The 24,263-nt window shown below is 28.5% G+C and overlaps 2 protein-coding genes across 2 annotated transcripts in view; both read left to right on the top strand.

The window, feature by feature from the left end:
- Window positions 1-1,441, top strand: LOC9301699. The gene has a single exon (XM_002865579.2). The coding sequence runs from the start codon at window positions 410-412 to the stop codon at window positions 1,376-1,378; it is 969 nt and encodes a 322-aa protein (XP_002865625.1). The 5' UTR covers window positions 1-409; the 3' UTR covers window positions 1,379-1,441.
- Window positions 1,442-24,263, top strand: part of LOC9301698 (zinc finger protein CONSTANS-LIKE 10) — a 24,843-nt gene continuing 2,021 nt past the window's right edge. The window contains exon 1 of the mRNA XM_021015736.1: window positions 1,442-1,447. Within this exon, the coding sequence (XP_020871395.1) occupies window positions 1,442-1,447 (6 nt within the window). The remainder of the gene's footprint in view (window positions 1,448-24,263) is intronic.

Below are 24,263 nucleotides of genomic sequence, written 5' to 3'. Positions count from 1 at the left end.
GAAGCTCTAAATAAAGAAATCATTTATTGGATACATATGGTGTTACACACATTTTTTGAACTGCATAAAGCCATTTTTATCGATTTTGCCAATATTAATTAAGATGTCAAATATAGATTCCTTCTTTATCGGTGTTCCATCAAATAATCTCTCAGCTTTTCTTTCTCTCTCTCTTTCTCTTGCCAAAACTCAAAAATCTATTCCCCATTGAATCAAACAAACTAAATCTTTTATCAGTTTATTACTAAACATATAGGAAAAGTCTAACAATCTCACCTAACCATTTTTTCCAATAGAAGAAGATCAACATTTTGGCAAACTTCTTATGCAAGAAAATAAGGGCAAAGTGTTTTTCATTCTTTTAGGTTATTAGGTTTTTACTTTGAACCCATTGAGGTTTGTAATAAAGATGTTATCATTTCGAATCCCGTCTATCGGAGGCCAACCTACGGCATTTGCTGCAAAAATAACAGACAATCCAAAGACCGTGGCACAACTCAAGTCGGCTGCAACACCTTCACCTCATAGTACCGTCACGTGCGGTTACCAAGCTCATGTGGCAGGCTTCTTTCGAAACGTCACCGTTTTATGGTCCAAGAATCTCATGAATCATTCCCTCACCGTAATGGTCTCGAGTTTAGACAATGACATGAATTATTGTTGTAAGATTGATCTCGTGAAGCCATGGCAGTTTTGGAGCAAAAGAGGCTCAAAAGCATTCGACGTAGAGGGAAACTTTGTGGAGGTCTTTTGGGATCTTCGATCGGCAAAATTGGCTGGAAACGGTAGTCCGGAACCCGTGTCAGACTATTACGTGGCAGTAGTTTCTGATGAAGAGGTTGTTTTATTGTTGGGAGATTTAAAGCAAAAGGCTTACAAGAGGACGAAGTCAAGACCGGCATTGGTGGAAGGGTTCATATATTTTAAGAAAGAAAGCATTTTTGGGAAGAAAACGTTTTCTACTCGGGCGAGATTTGATGAGCAAAAAAAAGAACATGAAGTGGTGGTGGAAAGCTCTAATGGAGCGGCGGATCCTGAGATGTGGATAAGCGTGGACGGGATCGTTGTCGTGCACGTGAAGAATCTACAATGGAAATTTAGGGGAAATCAAATGGTGTTGGTGGATAGAACGCCGGTAATGGTCTACTACGATGTTCATGATTGGTTGTTTGCAAGTTCAGAGACTGCGGCGACTTCAGGGTTGTTTTTGTTTAAGCCTGTTCCGGTTGGAGCGATGGTAGATGAGAGCTTTAGCGATGCGGAGGAAGGAGATAGCGGAGGAGGGAGTAGTCCTTTAAGTCGTTATAATTCAGCATCAAGTGGTTATGGACCGTTGCATGACTTTTGTTTGTTTCTTTATGCTTGGAAACTTGAATGAAGAATATTAATATCATAGTGTGTGCTTTTAAATTTAAATCTCTTTTGGTAAGTTGGAATAGAAATGAGGGTAAAGTTACCGTAAATATTAGGATATTTTATTTCAGTTTAGAACTCATGATTTTGAAATCCCATTTATAGGTGATTTTGATTTTGAAACTCCAATTGTAATCACACTAACATGATGGAAATTGAACTTAAATCCTTCAAATGTCAAAAAATAAAATCTTTCAAAAATGTTAGATATAGCAATGCAATTGAAGCAAAAAAAAATTAACAATTACCAAATCAATTTTACAAAAAAGATAAATTGACAATTTAGCCTATTTGGTACTTTGTTTGGTCCCAAATACCAACTAAACAGTTGTTTAGGAGTTAGGATCATAAGATATTTGCAGCAATTGCAAACAAAAATTTTATAGTGATAATTGGGTCAGAGACCATATATCAGATGTAAATTAGTTTTTTAGTAATCTGACCCAACGTCCAGAACAATGAAAATATTTAACCCTTCATCTTGCCAATTTTAACCCTACGCTCTTCTGATATTTGGACTCCGAATCAATCCATTGTGTGAGACAAATCCATTGACTTTTGTCGTTCTTGCAATGAAAAAGTGTGTTATATCTAACTAATTATTATAACTATCCAATTCTTGGATGTCTACTTTCTCTCTTGTTCATCATCCCGCCTTTTCATTCTGTAAACCATAAGTCCCATCCGCCTTTAACATCTTTGGTAGCTGTTCAACCGCACTCCGACAAAGCAGAAATATAGACTTTCTTCCTTTCCTAAATGCGGCGCCGAAGAAATTATCATCATTGAAACAGTAAGTCAACGGGTGTAGCGTGCATACAAATATACAAATGTTAATAACGCTATAAATATATATATATATATATATACGAATGTTAAAAGCGCTCTATATACGTGTTTACATATATATAAATGTTAATAACGCTCCACGTACGTATTTACAATTATACAAATGTTAATAACGCTCCATGTACGTGTTTACATGTATATAAATGCTAATAACGCTCTATAAATATGTTTTTACATGTACACATAGACTGAATTGTTTAACACTATAAATATTTATAACGCTCTATGTATGTGTTTAGATGTATACAAATGTCCAAGTCGTGTAAAATATACATTGGGTGTCCATGCAACTAGGTTAATTATTTAAAAAATTCGAAGAACTATTTATTAGGTGTTCATGCAACTATGTTACATGTTTACATTTTTTGATTTCCGTCTAAAATTGTTTTCGTTACCAATTCAAATGAGATAAAGTTCAAATAAAGTCATTTGCATTTAATAACAGAGTACTTGCCAGTTATGCCACAAATTGGGGAAAAAATAATCTGGTGTACCACTTATTAATCTGAATATCACTCTTAATGTGATATTTCATGTTTACCCTTAATGATATATGTTAATAAATTTAATTCAAATCAAATTAAAACAAAAAGCAAATAAAAATAAATAAATCTAAGCCATCCCATGTGGGATAAAATAGTCCACATATGAAAACTGGTCCCACATATGATAAAGTGAGCCAAACAAAATAAAAAATTTGTATGTTATATAACCATAGTTCCTATATGTACAGTTGTACTTTTATCTTCATAATTGTACTTTAACAATTTTTGTGTATTTGTAGTTGGACCTTGATATAAATTATTATGTTATAGTTGGTCACATGAGTTTTTACTATTAATTATCATTTTTTTTTTTGTCAACATTTGGGCCACAACTGGCCGGCCCATTAGCCTAGTTTCTACAATTAAATTGTAGAGTCGGAGACTCGATCCCTGGTGTGATGGTGTCTGTCTTCTGTGGACTTATCATTTGCCACTAGACCAAGATCACTTCACTACTATTAATTATCATTTAAGAAGTTTATTTAATATCATTTGCACGAACCTTATATCCTAATATATATTCTTATTTTCACATAAAACATTCTTTATATTATAAGGAAGACTTTGTAGGTGGTCACCCTCTTATGATGCAAAAGAAGTGAAACTTTGATTTCGTGCAAATTATATTGTGAAAACCTCTTAAATAATAATTAAAATGGGAAATTATATGAGCAACTTTAACATAATAATTTATATTTAGGTCCAACTAAAAGTAAACAAAAATAACCAAAATACAACTGTGAGGTTGAACGTACAACTGTACATTTACGGACAACTATGAATATTTTCCACCGCCAAAAGTCTACTTTATTAATTTTCTGCCGCCAAATATCCACTTTACCACACGTGAAATGAATTTAATTCTTTTTAAAATTTTAAATATTTTTAACTGCGGTGGTTTTTGGTTTTTCTAGTTCAGAAATTTAATCTCGATATAGCTATATACTCCCTCTGTTCCTAGAAGATTGATTTTCTAGAGATTTCACATTTCTTAAGAAACAATCATTGTTTAATTATTTACTTTTATTAAATATTTTTTAATAAACTATGAACCAATAGTAATCTGAAACAGTTAATCATTACGTCTTGAAATCTACGATTTATTAAAATCAATTAATTAAAAAAAAAAACAAAATCTAGAAAATCAATCTTTGTGGAACAAACTCAAAACACTAGAACATCAAACTTCAAGGAACAGAGGGAGCATATATTAGTGAAGCGAAAATGTAGAACGAATGCAGCTTGGTATTGTGGTCTAGGGTCCTTGACCTTGTTTCGCGAGAACGTGGTATCTCGACGCTCGAGATACCCAATTTTTGTTATTTTTCTCTCTATTTTTAGTTAATCGTAAATTTACCAAAATGTCATTGTCTCCTTTCTTTTGTCTTGCGACATCAAAGCCTTAGTTTTTGCTGGTTTTTAATTTTTTCAGGATTTCATCATTTTTTCATGTTTTTATTGTAGTTTTAGACCAAATTATGATAGATCTTTGAGGTAATTATGGATTTCTAACTTAGATAGAAACAAAACGTGATTTCATTTTTGAAACTTCGATCTAATTTGAGCAACCGCCGACGCTTTGCCGATGACTAATCGGTCGTTTACCCCACGTTTTCAAACAAATCTATAATCCTAGTTGTATCAAAATCTAATTTTATTTTTGATCGAATTCATCAACTTTGGAAATTAGGCTAATTTTGAGGAGTTTGGATCGGGTTACCATTTTTGTTGGGTTTGGCGGATACATCAGGTTGGGTTAGTGATGTAGGTTTTTTTGCAAGGATTTTTGGACATTTCCTATTGATTATGACTTCAAAAAAAAATTGAAAACATAAAAGGGCATAAGTGAACACCTTTTCTTGTTTGTGGCATAACAGATAAAAATCCTTAATAATTATCACCTCGTTACTTCTGTCTACTGCTGAACATTTACTAATGTCAGGTTGTACTTTCCATGTCTTAAAAGTCAAAAGCATCTCTCCACGCGCAGAGACAAATCTGGTGATGGTTTTTCCCTTATTAAGCTGAACTCCAAACCCATTTATTTAATTTATTTACTTTTCTTGAAGACCAAAAATCTATATTGTTGAATACCTAATTTCATGTTCTATTTTTGTCTATGCACAAATTCACATAATTTTATATTGGTTATGGAGTTGATGATGTTGACCTTTTGCATTATGTTTTTTGTCAAGTCATTTGGGTCAGTTATCTGGCTCCTCGATTTTTTTGGGTTACGACAATTGCTGCAAATAAAACTTTTTTAAAAATAGTTTATTTCGTTCAATAGCCAGTTAGTTCGGTTCGGTTACTTGTGATTTAATAACCACGAATTTAATAATAACTTTGTTAATTGATTAACCAAAATTTTATTTGGTTAGTTTCTTATGGATACTAGATTTTAACTCGCAGTAAACCGCGGGATAAATTATTTTTTAAAGTTAGTATATATAAAATTTTGCAAATTGTATCTACTTATAAAATATTAATATTTTATAATTTACAATTGTTATTAAGTAACGGTATACCACGAGTCCACGAGACAATTGTTAATAAACTGAGATTTAAACCGTATTAAAGCGGCATGTTAATGATATTTTAAATTTTATAAATATTGATTTAAACCTGTTCTGAAATATAACCAGTCCTGTAATTCTTTAATCTGTCCCGTAATTTGTTTTCTAAAAGTAGTGATTTTAAAATTTAATGATTATTTATTAAAGAAATTACCTCTTATAGCCCCAAATCAAGTTTTTGGAACAAAAACAACACTCAAAAGTTTATTAGACAAAAATTGCACCTTATTTTTGATTATTTAAATTAATAAATAATTATAAATAAATACAAAAAATCACAAATTCATTGTTAATATTTTTCCGCCAAAAAAAATCCCATCAAAATTTTCCCGCTAAAAAAATTTCCGCTACCGGAAAAAAAATTTCGTCAAAATTTTCCCGCCAAAAATATTTTCGTCCGTTTTTTCCTGCCTGAAAAAAATCCAAAAGATTCAGGAAGGATTCCACAAAATTTAGGAAGGATTTTACGTTATTTAGGAACTATTTCACGAATTGTGAAACCCTTCCTGAATTACGTGGAATCTTTCCTGAAATTCATGAATTCATGAATCCTTCCTGAATTCGTTGAATCTTTCCTGAATTTCGTGCAATCCTTTAAGCAATCATTTTCTGAAATTCAAGGAATCCTTCCTGAATTTCATGAAATCCTTCCTGAATTTCGTAGATTTTTTTGGCGGAAAAATTTTTGACGGGATTTTTTTTTTGCTGGAAAATATTGAAAAGATTTTTGGCGGAAAAATATTTTACGTTGCAGAAATGTTTTGGCGGGAAAAATAAATTTTGGCGGGAAATTTCCAATTTTTTTATTTATTTATTTTAATTAAACTAATTATTCTTATTTTAATATTTAATTAAAGTTTATAGTGCTATTTGTGGAACTTTTCAAATGTATTGCTATTTTTGGAAGAAAAACTTATTTTAGTGTTATTTTTGTCAATCTCCCTTAATAATATTTTAATTTTAATTATTGTTGATTCAAAAACATGTCCCGCCAAACCCGTCCCACCAAAAACCCATTTATTTATTAATGTTGATCTTATTTATGATATGATTGTGAATCATTGTCTAAATAATTTAGTTGATGTAGAATGTTGAATACACATTTTTCGTCAATCGGATAATATATGTTCGTTTTTAAAATTTCAAATTACAGTATGTGTAGAAAAAAAATCATTTTTTTTTTACTTTATGTATTATATGATGTTTCAAAACAGTTAAAAATAAATCAAACAAAGATGATAGGAAAATCATAATTCTAAATCTTAATTAAATCTTTTAAATATCTAATTTACTAAATATGGAATACCCGGTATATGAGTTGGGTTAAATATAACCCGCACCAACAAACTTTTTATGACCAAAATATGTAAACGGGTCGGATACCCATTGTATCCAAATGCATTTTGCCCCACCCGCTAAAAATGTACTTCAAAAATACTAGTATAGATAACCATCTAAAACTTAGAATGGAAGATAGGTTTAAAAAGCCGAAATAACGAAGAGTTCTCCTTGTTTTTTTGATATGTGAAATATTATTGAGATTAGCTCGAAAAAAATATATATAATAAAATCACTTATTCTATATATAATATATTCATTTTTAAAAAATATGGCAGTTTAGTTATATATAAAATAAATACACTTTCAAATTTTTTGTGACAAACACATAATATGTTTGAAGTCCACGTATTAGCATTAAGAGATAAACGTTATACACTTTTAAAGTAACATCGACTAAATTGAGAAGCAAAATTTGTTATTACGGAGAAAAAGATTATAGAGGCGGTTTTTCCAAGATGATATGACTTCAAAGATCTATTATATACCATATGTTATGTTTTAGTCTCAACTTTGAGTTAATTTTGATCCGTCTTACGTACAATTATTAGATTAGAAAAGGAGATTACATTGAAACAATTTAATTTGGATTGATTTCTCATAATCATATTTATCACACTTTGGTGTTCTGCTGTTATGTTTTGGTTTTGTTGTTAAGAGTAAGCATATGAATATTTTTAACAGTATTTATTTCTGTAACATTAACAATTCTTAAGACGCTTAGATTTTAGTGTGCCTTAATTTAAAATAGGGATTGACTTTGGTGCGTCTTAACTTAGAAATATGGATTGACATTTGAGGACTTATGGTTTTATTCATGCTTTGTGTTTAATTTTCATATAATTTGTTTTTCATAATATAAGTTTTTAAAAGTTGAGATAAATAAGATAAACTTTAAGCGATAACCGAAAGAAGATGCGGGATCACAGATAGACACTACAAATTGTAGCGATCGGGTGTTACATGTTTATGCCATTTTAAGAAATTAAAAGATAAGTACCACAATCTTCGAGTAATAAATATGTCAAAAACAATATTTGTTAATATACAAAGATCTCACTATAAGTATTTCAAAATGAATTATGTAAAAACATGCACATTGAAAATAGCAAAAAAAATAACGAAATATTTAAAAGACATGTATATATCATACAAAAATTATCCATCCTTTGTAATAAATTCATTTTATGGATTTACATTGTTATAATTATTTGAATTGAGTATATTTTTTGAAATCTTCGACTAGTAAATATGTCAAAAACAGTATTTGTTAATATACAAAGATCTCACTATAAGTATTTCAAAATGAATTATTTAAAAACATGCACATTGAAAATAACAAATAAAAATAACGAAATATTTAAAAGACATGTATATATCATACAAAAATTATCCATCCTTTGTAATAAATTCATTTTATGGATTTACATTGTTATAATTATTTGAATTGATTATATATTTTGAAATCTTCGACTCAATGGTAGTTTAAAACTTTATGGAGTTAAATTCATTATACTTTGTTTTATTCGATGTATATTATCACCATCACTTATAAATTAAAAATAATTTTAGTATATCATACATCGCATATGATATTTACCAAAAATATATAAAAAGAACTCACGCGTAGCATGAGTCCAAATAAAAATAACTAAAGCGATAAACAAAATAATAATGATAAACAAAATAATAATAATGATAAACAAAATAATAATGAATTTCAAATTATTTAATTAACAGATCAAGTCGAATATTTTATAATTATCAAAAGCTGATTCAAATCCATAACCAACTACGAGATATTAGCAGATTTTTCCTTTTATTTGGTTTCCTATTAGCCAATCGGAGAGTTTTCAAGCCTCTTCTATATAAACAGAGAGACGGTTCTCTTATGTTTGTACTGTTTTTGACCTATTCACTACTCGAAGATTGTTGTACTTATCTTTTTATTTCTTAAAATGGCATAAACATGTAACATCCCAAGCGCTACTATCTGTAGTGTCTATCTGTGATACCGCATTTTCTCTCGGTCATCTCTTAAAGTTTATCTTATTTATCTCAACCTTTAAAAGTTTATATTATCAGAAACAAATTATATGAAAATATAATTGAATACAAGTCCTCAAATGTTAATCCATACTTCTAATTTAAGAAGCACCAAAGTCAATCCCTATTTTAAATTAAGACACACTAAAGTCTAAGCATCTTAAGAATTTCGAATTTCATATATACAATTTTGATTTTCATATATGCTACAATAATCTATTTTTTATTTGGCTGTTATTAATAAAAACTAAAACATAATTCCTTTATTTCTTAAAATCATCACTTTAAGCAATTTCCATTATTTTGTAATTTTTTACATTGATTTTCTTTTGATTTTTGACATGCTCGGTTATTCTTAAGGTATCGATAATAGAAAATTTATTTTGAATATGATGTGAAGTAACAATATTTGTTGTTCAAAAACTCTTTTTGGACAACCGTAGAGGATAAGTTTGATCGCTCGAAAATATATATTTCATTTTAAGTTATAGATGATTATTTATAAATACAACCACTATTTTAGATTTAAATAAAAAAACCTTTTAATCCATAAAAAACCATGACATAAATTTTTTTCATCTCCTTAACACTTTCCTATTAACAATAATATCGAACTTCTCTAATGTTTATTGATAATTATGTATATAGTTGGGAATGAGATCACTACATAATTAAGAAAATTTCTTAATCTATGAAATTAATTAATTTATATATATATATATATATATATATATATATATATTAATAACTAAAGTTTAAATTTTTCTTATTACCATATGTTGTTTTTAAAAATTTTACATTTCTCTTCTTTACATATATATCGTTTTTTTATTTTTCATAAAATATTTTAATATAGAAAGTATTAGAATTCTAAAAATGTTAATTAATGTGATAACTAAAAGTGTGAATTAATGAGATGACTAATCGTGTTTGGTTGTTTTAAATTCCATGTGGACGGTTTGAGAAGATGAAATTCAATGAAATGAAGATGAAAATTTGTCAGCTAAAAAAAAATAAACCCGAAGGGTGCTACTACGGTACTACCACTCAACTAAGAGATACATAGAAAAGTAATCAAAATCAATAAACTAATAACTATAAACTGACAGGGACATCTAAGTAGAAGTGAAGGATGAATTTGGCATCACATAATCAATTATGCACACAACGAAAACAATAAAACTCATAGTGGATATATAACTTAATCAAACTCGTTAGAAGATAACCCCCTTGTTTATTGGTGTTTTTCACATAGAAGTCGTTACAGATAATCTTCTAAAATGATCAAGCAGTATATATTAAAATAAATGAATTTCTATTTCATAGATTCGAAAGAGAGTCATCGGTAGTAAATTAAAAAAGGTATTACAGCAAGAAACTAAAAACAACGCCATAAACAAAGCTAGTGTGTTAGCATTAGTTTAGATACGGGTTTGGCCAGTGAACAGGATCCAAATAAACTTGGAATCCACATTAGCTTCTTTTATGAATCTTTCTCGCTATACAACTTCATCTATACAAACAAAGTAAAAATAGGAGATTAATCAATTTTGTTGTTTTTCTATTTGGACTTAGGAATTGAAATGATTGGTGATAAATTTTTGACCATGAGACATCTTTACCTCTTTTTTACCGACATCATTGGTATTCTAAATAAATAAACGCAAGAGCTAAATACACGATCTATAAAAACAAAAAACATAAGATTATTCACACAATTAATCTACCTCTTCATCGTCGAGATTCATAATCTTCTGAGAAATCCTCATCTCTTGTTTTTACCAAAAAAAAAACCCATCAATCGACCGATAAGTTAAGGTTTTCATATGAATAGTTCAGGTTTAACCAAGCCGAGGGAAACAACAGAGCGGCTCGTCCGTACGATACCTTGTAGACGTGCGAAGTAGCCACATAACCATCGATCTCAACCACCATATGTTTCAGTTTTTGAAGAGAATCTTGTTGGTAAGTATAGAATATTTGTTTGTCATGAAAAATAGCTCCGATGCATAGAATTTCCCAATTTTCAAATATGTGGATGTCATGAAAGAGAAGATAAACACATGATCAATAGATAAATATAAAACAGAAAAACATACCAATCGAATGAGAGTGCTGCATCTATATTTATCGTGGTAGATTATGATATATGTTTAAAATTACTCAAAAAACTTAAAGAACTAATGTACGGTAGATTATGAAGATTGAAGAGTGATTATAATGACGCTACCCTAAGACTACTATTTATAACGAAATATTTTATATATTTTAATAAAAAAAGTTTACATGTTTCTTATTTCTTATTTCCATAAATTGATTTTTCAAAAATTATTAGAATCTAAAAAAGTTAATTAGTAAGATGGCTAATTTCTTTTATTACTTTTATTTCCATACATCTTGTTTTTTTGTACAAAGCCTTAATATGGAAAATTATTATAATTTCGAAAATGTTAATTAATGAGATGGATAACCATGATTTGTCGTTTAAAATCCTACGTGGACGGCCTCAGAAGTTTATAGCCTCGACTTTTATATATTATAGACTAGGTTTTGGACCCACGCTACGCGTGGGTTTATTTGTTATATTTTGGTGAAAATTATATATGATTGATGATAATTTTTAAATTACTATTAAAGCAAAATTTTCAGTTCAAATACACAATTATAAAATCAATAGTGTTTAAGAATAAAATCTTATCAAAAGAATCATGAATCAATCTTATTTTCTCATATTCAATTGGCCGCCAACACCTATGTCTTCGTTTTCTCTTCACATTCATCGTTTCTTACTCTTCATATTCATTCTCGGCATCTACATTGTCAATTTTTCATGGCCGTCGTCACCGTTACTTTCCGCTTCTTCGTTATACTCTTCCTCTTCCTCTTCCTCACTTTCTTCCTCATCCTCTCTATCTTCTTCTATGTAAAACATTTATTATTATGTGGTCAAAAATAAAGCAAGAAATATAAACTTACTAACATTAACCAAACATAGCTCCATAAGCCTATGAATTAACTACCCGAAACAATGTCGTTCATTTGACCTTTGGAACTCAAAATTTGACGCCTATCTACCAAAAGTTCGTTCCACGTCTCCAGAATACTCTTACCAAATTTCAGATTATTCCGAGTACGTTTGGATATTCTTGTCTCCACTTTGCTTGTTAGATCTGAAACTTTAGAAGAAATCTTCTCGAACAAGTTGAAGAAGCTTTCTTCTAAAAATCCGTTTAAATCTATATCCTACCATTAAACCTCAAGACAGTAATACCAGAAACCTCACCATCAAGTTTTAGCTACATATGAACCAAACGTTACAATAAAAAGGTCATGTTATAACTGTTTTCTCACTTTTCTTTTCCATGAATGATAATCCAAGTTTATCTTATGGTATCACAATCGAACATCTTCTCACGACAATGGCTTTCTCTCTATCTATCTCTCTCTCTCTCTCGCTGGTCGCCAATCTATCCGCGTTTCTCTCTTTCTCCTTCATTTTTTACATGGAAAACAACCCTCTTTGCTACCTAGATTATGACGTCAATTATTTATAACGTAAGAAAACTCTTATCAATTAAATGTATTACCTTTCTTACGTCTCTTCAATTCCCTTTTTTGATTGAAATTAGTACTCCAATAATAACAACTTTTTCTACAATTTCAACACAAGTCTTTATACCTTTTTGCCTGGTTAGATATCATCCAACTGAAGTATATAAAACCTAAGTTAAAAAAAAAACAGAATCACATAAGAAGTTACCTTATTAGCCATAGTTGTATCCACATTTTAACGTAAAACAATTTTTCCTATATTGGCCTAGACATCTTTTCCAAGAGAGATTTCTTGCATGGTCTTACATGTATGTTCCTCAACTTCCACCACCACCACCACTTCCTTAGATTTATTAGCATGTGGCACTTTTTGGGCACAAGCAATTGATGTTGAATTCGTTAGAACCACTAAATAAGCTTTCAAAAGAATTTGTCTTAGAGTAACACAACTTGTTTCCCAGCGAACCTCTTGTAACCTCCAAGACCAGAATAATTGCCTATTTTCTCATAACATTTGTGTTATTCAAGACCAGCATAGCCACCACATGTACTAAATTATTGATACTTTCACACATATATATACTCGATTTAAGATCCACACGTTTTGAAACTTTTCAAACCAAAATCCTTAATGCTACAAAATTGTAAATTACTTGCGGAGGAAGCAACATGAACATGATCCCATATATAACTAATAAAACATATGTGCTTGTTGTTGATCCTTCTTCTGTAAAAGCAAAAAATTAACTCAAATAATCAAATCAAGGTCTTACGATTCATAACCGATATGAAAGAGTACAAACATCGACCAATGATGCTTGTCATCGATCCTTCTTGTTCTTGAAACCCAAAAGTTTTACGCAAACAACATCAAATCATATATAACATCATACACAAACACATGTTTTAGGGTTTATCGGAAATATAAAACAGAAACAGCCCGACAAAGAGAGAGAAGTGCCAGTAGTGGCAAAAGCGATGAAAAATATAAAAAGAAGCGCCATTAAAAGTAGTAATCAACCCTAATTGTTACTAACAGCTTGAAATTTATAGCTTAAAAATTATAATCAAATCAGATGCCTCCGGTTATTATTTATATTGAAAAGATCTAGAATTAATCGAATATGTTTTTTTTTTGTTAATATTCTATTTTTTGTTGGAAAATTAGAAGATTAACAAAATAAGAATATAAGTTTAACGTATTTCATATATTGTTTTTCAAAAATTTACGTTTGTTTTCTTGTATATATTGCTTTTCTTATTTCCATATGTTGTTTTTCAAAAGTTTACATTTCTATTCTTTACATATATTTCTTGTCGTAGAGTAACACAACTTGTTTTCCAGCGAACCTCTTGTAACCTCCAAGACCAGAATAATTGCCTATTTTCTCATAACATTTGTGTTATTCAAAACCAGCATAGCCACCACATGTACTAAATTATTGATACTTTCACACATATATATACTCGATTTAAGATCCACACGTTTTGAAACTTTTCAAACCAAAATCCTTAATGCTACAAAATTGTAAATTACTTGCGGAGGAAGCAACATGAACATGATCCCATATATAACTAATAAAACATATGTGCTTGTTGTTGATCCTTCTTTTGTAAAAGCAAAATTACCTCAAATAATCAAATCAAGGTCTTACTATTCATAACCGATATGAAAGAGTACAAACATCGACCAATGATGCTTGTCATCGATCCTTCTTGTTCTTGAAACCCAAAAGTTTTACGCAAACAACATCAAATCATATATAACATCATACACAAACACATGTTTTAGGGTTTATCGGAAATATAAAACAGAAACAGCCCGACAAAGAGAGAGAAGTGCCAGTAGTGGCAAAAGCGATGAAAAATATAAAAAGAAGCGCCATTAAAAGTAGTAATCAACCCTAATTGTTACTAACAGCTTGAAATTTATAGCTTAAAAATTATAATCAAATCAGATGCCTCCGGTTATTATTTATATTGAAAAGATCTAGAGTTAATCGAATATGTTTTTTTTTGTTAAAATTCTATTTTTTGTTGGAAAATTAGAAGATTAACAAAATAAGAATATAAGTTTAACGTATTTCATATATTGTTTTTCAAAAATTTATGTTTGTTTTCTTGTATATATTGCTTTTCTTATTTCCATATGTTGTTTTTCAAAAGTTTACATTTCTATTCTTTACATATATTTCTTTATAAATTTAATTATCTTTAAAAATTTAAACTTGACATTTTGATTATAATTAGAAATATTTCTATATTTTCAAATAACACAAGATTAATATAATTAGAAATATTTCTATATTTTCAAATATTTCTCTTACTGTTTTTCTTTTCTTTTTAGACAAAAATTTAATATAGAAAATTATCATAATCAAAATATGTTAATCAGCGAGATGTCTAACTGCGATTGGTCGTTTAAAATCCTATGTGGACGCCTTTATGAGCTTATAGCCTCGACTTTTATATAGTACTAGATATGGACCCGTGCGTTGCACGGGTTATCGGTCAAAATTATCATTTTTAACTTTTAATTTTATTTTTGTAAGTATAACTAAAATTATATAAACATATATATTTTAAATAATACAGTATTTTAATTATTTTTATTAGATTTATACTGCATATTGCGCAGTATAAATTATCTAATATAAATATTGGCCTATTTATAAAATTATATATATTTTTTGCTTCATATAAGTTATGAAGTCATAAATGTTCATAGGTTGTATTGTTGAATTTTAATAAATTATTTACATCCATCGGAAGAGTGTATTACACCTTATAATTTAAATGTGGGTAAGATGGAAATAAACTATGACGATAAAAAAAGATAAAATTATATTGTTACGTGGCATTGTCAATTTTTGGCTCATATTACCGATTTCTTCGTTTTCTCTTTATTTCTTTCGCTCGCCGGCGAGAAATTCTCAAATCTCTCTATTTCTCTCATTAGCTTTCTCTTATTTTTGCTTGAACTCTTTTTTTTTCCTCCTTCTCTCCCTCTTTTTTCCCCTATCTCCATTTCTTCCCTTCATCGGACATCACCACCGAGTCTCACTACTCTGACCCACCACCACAAATAAATCCCACTACTATTACAATCACCACCACCATCAATACCGAATCTCGCTAATTTCGATCCACCACCTTCATCAACATTTATCGCCGCCACCACCACCAAGCTTGAACCACCGTCATCAACACCAACACCACTGTTATCGCTTCTTCTCCTCTTTCCCCAACTTCTCTTATTACTCCACTTTCTTTATCTTCTCCGGCATCAGGCCAAACCTCTCCGACAACAACTCTAATCTATGTCCATCGCCATTCATAATTCTTAACTTGCCTCCATTGTCATATATTCCTTGTGTCTGAATATCACATGCTATTTTTAGAAAACCATCGTGATTCACAAAGTTTTTTTTATAATTGACATGATATATTTACAATAAATGATAAATGCATGTAATTTTTACATGATCATATATATTTTTTAAAATTACTCAATCACCATCTCCGTAAACATCAACCACCACCATCATCACCTCCATAACAATCATATGTTACTCCTATTTTTTTAGTATGACACGCTATTTTATTAAATAACATTGGTGGATGTCTCTATTTCGTCGTCAGAATTCTAGTATTGATTTTTTTTTTCTTCAAATTTTTCATGTTATTAGTATTTATTTATGTTTTTTTTCTCCAAATTAGAATACGCAGTTGTATGTTTGTCTTTTGTTTGAAAGCCATTTTGAATTTTCACATATCTAAAAAAACGTTAGTTTTCTAAACTTTTTTTTATCTCATGGCTATTTTTTTAATTATTTTTGAGTCAAATATTGATTACTTATATTATCCTAAAAATACTTTATAACAAAAAAAAAAGTTTTACCAATAGAATGAAGTTAAAACAACGATGGTGTGTGAAGAAATTAGTTTGCTTGGTGAGAAAATATGAGACAACTTATTGTTTCTATATAGGTGATTATTTACAAAACAAATTCTTATAGAAATAATAACTGATTGTATAATTTCCTTAATCTTTTTTCTATTTTTAATTTTTTTCTTGTTCAATTAATAACTTATAAATAAAATATTTAGCATAATTTTATAATTTTGATTTTTATAGAAAATATACAGATAATTTCTTTATATATACATATATTTTTCTTGCTATGATCTAACTATTTAAATTTATAATTTTGTTATAATTATCTTTTAATAATTTTAAGTTGTTGAAAACAAAAAATTTGGTTGCTAGATGGCAAAATCCCTTATGGAAATATAGGTAGTTATGCACAATTTCCTTATAATTAGTTTTTTACATTTTCAAACTGTTTACATTATAATTTTCTTATAATAATTATCTTTATCTTTTTTATTAGAAAGGAAAATTTATTTAACACATTGCAAAATCTCATATCGAAATATTTGACACGTGTCACGATCTCGTGAGTTATTAACTTTGAAAACTATACTTTATATAATTATTTCTTATAGAAATAATAACTGATTGTATAATTTCCTTAATCTTTTTTCTATTTTTAATTTTTTTTCTTGTACAATTAATAACTTATAAATAAAATGTTTAGCATAATTTTATAATTTTGATTTTTATGGAAAATATACAGATAGTTTCTTTATATACACATATAGTTTTCTTACTATGATCTAACTATTTAAATTAATAATTTTGTTATAGTTATCTTTTAACAATTTTAAGTTGTTGAAAACAAAAAATTTGGTTGAAAACAAAAAGTTTGGTTGGTAGATGGCAAAATCTCTTATGGAAATATAGGTAGTTATGTACAATTTCCTTATAATTAATTATTTTACATTTTCAAACTGTTTACATTTTTCTTATAATTATCTTTTTCTTTTTTTTTATTAGAAAGAAAATTTATTTACTACATGGCAAAATCTGAGATCGAAATATTTGACACGTGTCACGATCTCGTGAGTTATTAACTTTAAAAACCATACTTTATATAATAAGATAGACTAGGTTCTGAACCCACGCTACGCGTGGGTCTATTTTTAAAATTTTTTATAATAAAATTTTGTGTGATTAGTAATATTTATTAAACTTTTTGAATATATGTTTTTATATTTCTACTTATTGTTATTGTTAATAGTTAAAATTCTTTGAATTTTAAAATTACCATGACAAATAGTTCAATTAAAATATATAACTTAAAAAAATTCTAATACAACATTTAGGTTTTTACAACATTTATCAAAAGTATATCTTTTTTGTTTAATAGCTCTCTGTCTCTTTAGCTTTAGATATTTGGATGACAAGATTTTTCATGAAATAAATAAAAATTTTATGGAGTCTAACTTAAACGAATTTCTCATTTTTGTAATTGCAAATTCACTATTGTTTTTTGTCTATATTCACTGCATTAATTAGTATAGCTCTTCTAAATATAAGATCCTTACAAAAATTTACTCATAAGCTTATGATAAGTATAAGATCCTTACAAAAGTATATTTACTTCATTAGTTAGTATAGCTCTTCTAAATATAAGATCCTTACTAAAGTATATTTTCTGCATTAGTTAGTATAGTTTTTTTTTTTAAAAATCAGGGAAGACAATAGAGGGCCTAAACGGGCCTTTATAAATTTGGTGGGCTTAAACGGGTATGAACCTAAACGGGCTTTAATTTTTTTTGTTAAACGGGTTCGGGCCTAAACAGACCGGGTAGCCCGTTTTAACATTACTAAGCTAGCTTATCTATACTTTCTTGTTAACAAATCATATTTTTCTTACATTATTTTCAATATGTATATGAATTTCCGTCTTTACAAATTTTTTTCGAGAGGTACACTCTTTCTATCTTTTTGTAAGCACTCAAATGTCTTTGTTTCATTCTCTATCCCAATTAGCACATTTACCATACACAAACTCAACCAGACTCTTTTAGAAGCTTAATATAAAAACTACTCTCACCAAAACAAAAAAAATAACTTTCAGTTTCACATGACAAACAATCTAATAAACAGAACCATAATATATCAAGTGGTGGTGTAGACCTCCAAGTAACATAGAGGTTGATCTCCACAGGATATAACATCTGGGATGGAGGAAAGTTAGATCCAACAAAAAGCGATAATGACAATTGATGATGAGAGTTAAAATTAAAAAAAAAAAATGTTATATATATATTAACATTCAAGCATAAAAACATGGTTATGACTTATGAGCGACAAAAGTATAGATCCCTCTCTCCGCCTTCACACTAACGTAGCATCTCCGTCACTCTTGAAAATTTACACAAACGTCATCATGCCCATTACAATCATGAATCATCAAAATTCCTAACTTTTGATCCGATTTCATATATGTTGTGATCTTCACCTCTATTCAGAAATAAAGTAAAAAAAGCGGATGCAGTTTCGACAAAAAAACTGGTATGCACATTTTCTTCTCATCCAACCTACGAACGAACTATCAGTTTGCTCTAATAAAATAAAGGTCTTTTCTTTTGTTATTTTACATCTTCTACTTAAAAGTTGTGTGTGGTTCTTCTGCCCATGAAACGGCAGCACATGCACGTTTCTACAAACTTACCGTGTGCCGAACTTGATATGAGCTAAACAAAAAGATTTTCTTTCAAAAAAAGCTCGCCGAACTTGATATGAGCTAAACAAAAACTCTCATCAAGGTAATTATAGGAAACTAAGAGGCGATGGAAATTTTAGGATTTATTTTTCAACTTGACGATATATATAGAAGAATAATAATGTTTATCTATATACACATGTCACTATCAGTTTAGTTTTTATAAAACATTTCCTATAATTTGTGAAAGATATAGCTAGAAAAAAATAGGCGGTCAAAGATTTATGGACTAATATTTTTCAACGAAATTTAAGTAAAAATAATAAATAAATATTTTAAATATTTTTAATCACTATCTTAAAAGATATTAATCGATTTTTATATGAACTTTTAATTTGGAAAATATTGCAGCAACATTTATTAAAAAAAAGTAATTTTGGTAAAATATAACCAAAACTAATATTGTAATCTATACTTTGAATTTGTCTTATTTCTATATGTCGCTGTTTCAAAAATTCACATTTCTCTTCTTTCCATAATTGTTTTACATTTGTCTTATTTCTATATGTTGTTGTTTCAGAAATTCACATTTCTCTTCTTTTCATATACTGTTTTTTTTCCTTTTAATTAATATTTTAGTATAGAAAATATCTGAATTTATAAATGTTAATTAACGTAATGGCAAAATTTGTTAATTAGCAAGATGACTAACTCCGACTTGTCGTTTAAAATCACATGCACTGTCTCAGGAGCTAATAGCTTCGACTTTTATATATAAAAAATAATATTGTAATCTATACTTTACATTTGTCTTATTTCTATATGTTGTTGTTTCAAATATTCACATTATTCTTCTTTCCATAATTTTTTTTCCTTTTAATTATTATTTAGTATAGAAAATATCCAAATTTAAAAATGTTAATTAACGTCTTGGTTAAAAAAGTTAGTTAATGAGATGTCAAACCGCGATTGGTGATTTAAAATCCTAGGTGGACGGCTTAAAGAGCTTATAGTCTCGACTTTTATATAGTATAGACTAGGTTTTGAACCCACGCTACGCGTGGGTTTTTCATATTTATTTTCGTAAAAATAAATATAAATAATAATAGTTGTTAAAATACTATCATTGTATATTGGAAATTCAGTCCGAATTGAGTTATATTTATTTTATCAGTATTAATTTTTCATCATACAATAGTATCTAAAATGAATTCAAACTTAAGACTAAAAATCATAAGGTACTAACTTCCTCCTTCAAGCCATATCGCATTGGTCTAACTATCTTCATTGTCTTCTTTGGTATCATATTGGTTCGCAATCGGATTATTGCTACTTTAAACGGTTGAATACTCTTATATCCTATCACTGAAATATCAAATTTCGAACATATTAACTACTTCGAGTAGATTACATAGGTCTAAATGTCTTCATTGTTTTCTTTGGTGCCACATTAGTTCTCAATCAAGTTAGTAATACTGTAAACGTCCATATACTTTTATATCCTATCACTAAAATCTAAAATTTCAAACATATTTGATACTTGAAGTTGATCCCAAGAGAAAACAAAAGTTAACTACTGATTTTTTAGTATGTTATCTTATAATAAAAAAAAAAAACAAAAACAAAATCAATCTGTTTTCTAAGAATTTTTTTTTGTATTTTTCTAGTTGGGAATGAATGATAAGATGCTCTTACTTTTATTCGGACAACTTTAAAAACATTGGCTTCATAGCTCACCCTACTTAAAGAATTTTTTTTTAGAGTTTAACTACAACAATTGACATATGTTTTTAACATTGTTGCAACTTTTTCATATACATAAAATCAACATAATTTTCCATCTAAGAGAATAAATATTTATTTTTTGTTTAGCTATGTATTATACTCAAACACTTAATCTGATTATATGACAATGAGACCAAATTTATAATATTCTAATCGAATTCTTCAACACCCTACACATATAGATTATCTTGTCAACTCTCTACTACTTATTTCTTTATTTTTTTCCTGAATTTCATTTCTTATATCTTGATCAATATATAACATTTCACTTTTAACTTTTAAATGGTATTCTATTTTCAAATTCAGTATCATCTCAACAAACTTTATGATTTGCAAGCATATCAAAGTAGTGACTCCACTTTCTACATATCCAAAAACGATTTTTATACATTATAACCTAAATGAGATACTACACAATAAAAAAAATCGCACTCACCTTATTGTAGTGGCACAACAAATATTTTCTATTACAATATTTACATTTATCTCAAGATTCTATGTCTCGGCCAACAAAATCTTTAATACAAATGATAAGATTGTTACAAAATTATACAAAACATTTGAAACCACCGGAAATTATTTAATACACAACAAACAACGGAAAGAAAAAATACACAATAGAGGTCGACAATAGCTTACAGATGTAGAAGATGCAATCAAACTTAATTATCATTCTACCTAGCCACTGATATGCAATTAAAAAAAGACTCGAAATCCTAATAAAATATAAAATAACCAAAACAGGTTAATGGTAAACAAAAAAATATAAGATTACATGTCCATCGCACGTATTCAACCATTTAGTGGCCTAAAACTGAATTTCAAAAAATATGTTTGTATCTAAATATCAAAAACACACCAAACAATCTAACGAATATAAATGGGATATATGCAAGCTTACCTCCTCTATAGATGAAATTTAACTTTTTGATCATATACTTTGATATGTGCATGTCAGTTGTAAAATTCTCCAAATTTGCATGCAACGATTGACATTTTGACTTCCACACATCCAATATGCGATCGACGTAAACATCGGTAACTATTATGCTATTAAGTTTTCTAGATATTACGATAACAAATTTATATGTCTTTTGCTTCAGTATATTTTTAATGTCAATTTTCTCTTGTTTCTCAACCTATATTTTTTTATAAATTCATAACTTTAAAAACGTTAATCAATGAGATGGTTATTGTGGTCAAAAATCAAAATACTTATAGTTTCATTTTTGGATTCATCGAGCCACCACAACAAATTTACTCACAGATAATAATATATATAATTATGATATCTATTGTCCTAGCTTCAACTTTGATATAGTATAGAAATGGCTTCAAATTCATTTATTTTTTAGAATATGAATTAACAAATAACTATTTTGATTAAAGATGGAATACAAACAAATGTAGTGAGACTAATAATGATCAATTTCTTATAATTATTTTCGCCTTTTAAATTAAACTTTTTTAAAAACTTAGAACTTTAAATTTTAAATTGTTTCCATATTTTTACTTTCGTTTATAAATTTAATAAAATGTTTTGATAACAACATTTATATTTATAATTGTTTCCATATTTTTAGATACTTTAGTTTATAAATTTAATAAAAAAATTAATAGAAAAACTTTATACTTTTATTATATATTTTGAAATTTTTTAAAATTTCCAAATATTTCTTTAATATTAAGTTAATACTTTTTTATAAATAAATTTTCGTAATTTTCTTATCTTCGAAACTTGTTTCCAATTCCTGTTAACTACATTATTTTAGAATTAGAAATTTTTCTTAATTTATTTGGAAGCTATTATAATGAGACTAACAATATTATTATTCTTTCAATATTGTAATAATTAACTTTTACATTTTCTTATTTCCATATGTTGTTTTTCAAAAGTTTACATTTCTATTCTATAGAAAATTTTATAATTTAAAAATGTTATTTAACGTTTTGGCTAAAAAAGTTAATTAATGAGATGGCCAACCGCGATTGGTCGTTTTAAATCCTAGGTGGACGGCCTCAGAGGCTTATCGCCTCGACTTTTATATAGTATAGATGAGCTAGTTTTTTTTTTTTTTTTTTTTGGTACGAAGATGAGCTAGTTTTCTTTAGTTATTAGTCTATTACAGTTTTGATTTTGTAAAAAGAGAAAAGGATTAGAGAATGACTTAAATAATCTTTCCATAAATAATAAATATTTACGTAGATGACAATATTTAACATCTTAACTAATTTTGAATTAGTTCCAGATTAGTGTGCGATAAATCAAATATAGAATTTCGAGAGCATGTATACTCAAAATTTGAACGTGTAGTTTAATAACCTTTAAATACATGAAGCAGAAAACAATGAAAAATCTTTAAACGTTTAATAACACTAGTATTGGTGACTAATGACTAACTTTTTTTTTTTTTTGTCATCATCTAATTACTAATGGACTAATGACTTACTATCTTTTTCTTTTTTGCGTAAAATCATTGGTGACTCTCTAGATCCTATTCAAATTAAAAGTTTTTAACTAGTCAGATTAATATAATATTTTGTCAAAAGTAATATAATATATAGGTAAGAGTGGACACTGACACGCATGTCAGTGTTGCAGATACTTAAATATCTTTTTGTGTAGACGTTTCTAATTTGCCAGATGTTCTCTTTCTTTTCACCTAGAAAAATAATATCTCCTTCTTTAGGCAAGATATTTTGTTCATTCATGTGCGTCTCTCAAACAAAAAAAATAAAAATAAAATAAATACAAGATATTTTGGTTTTTATAAAGTCAAAGCAAAGACTATTGTTTTGATTGGGCTTAAAAGCCTTAAAGCATCTAAAAGAGGACGATTTTGAGAATCCAGAATCGGAAAAGTTTCCACTTGTGCCATCTAGATCGCGAGTACACACTCTTTGTCTACACGCGGGCGCGTGACTTTACACTCATAAATATATTTAAGGTCCTTAAAAAATGGGTTCTTTTACATTTTTTACCCAATGTTTCTAGAATTATCAGCTTATGTCACATGCCTGCCTACATGTCCCTTTGCAGACACAACCCACCCATTGTCTATCCATCTATTTCTCTTTTGCTGAAGAAGTTGTGGAATCATCTATTTCTCAAGCTTCTTCGTTTCAAAAAGCATTCCTTTTTGGTGTTTCTGCTTCAGAAGATTCTTCACGATCTCTCTCCTATGTGAGTTCTTTAAAACCCTTGTGTTGTTATTTTAGTGAGGGTTGCTTTGATTCTCAATCCTTTTGGCTGATCTTGAAATGGATCTTCTTTCCCTGCTTTGATTTGTGATAAGAAATCTAGAATTTTTTAGTTCACTTCTGTGATTGGTACATGTTGATCTGAAATTTGAAGTCTTTCTGTGATGTTAATTGGTTTCTCTGATGTCTTTTGATTGGTTTTTGATTTATAGCAGACTCATAGATAGGAATTTACGATCTTTAAGAAAGAAATGTTCAAAAAGATTGGATCTTTATCTACTTCGGTCTGCTTTTGATGCAAAGTTTCTATACTAAGTAAGTTATATTAATGTATATCGGTAAGATTATGATATACGGGAACTAAGCAAAAGGGTATAGATTCT

This window comes from Arabidopsis lyrata (assembly GCF_000004255.2).
Source record: "Arabidopsis lyrata subsp. lyrata unplaced genomic scaffold ARALYscaffold_8, whole genome shotgun sequence".
Taxonomy (NCBI): domain Eukaryota; kingdom Viridiplantae; phylum Streptophyta; class Magnoliopsida; order Brassicales; family Brassicaceae; genus Arabidopsis; species Arabidopsis lyrata.
This window is presented reverse-complemented; position numbering and strand designations above follow the sequence as displayed.

What these genes read in the sequence shown, in the direction of transcription:
- LOC9301699 (XM_002865579.2), top strand. Translation starts at nt 410, where the DNA reads ATGTTATCATTTCGAATCCCGTCTATCGGAGGCCAACCTACGGCATTT.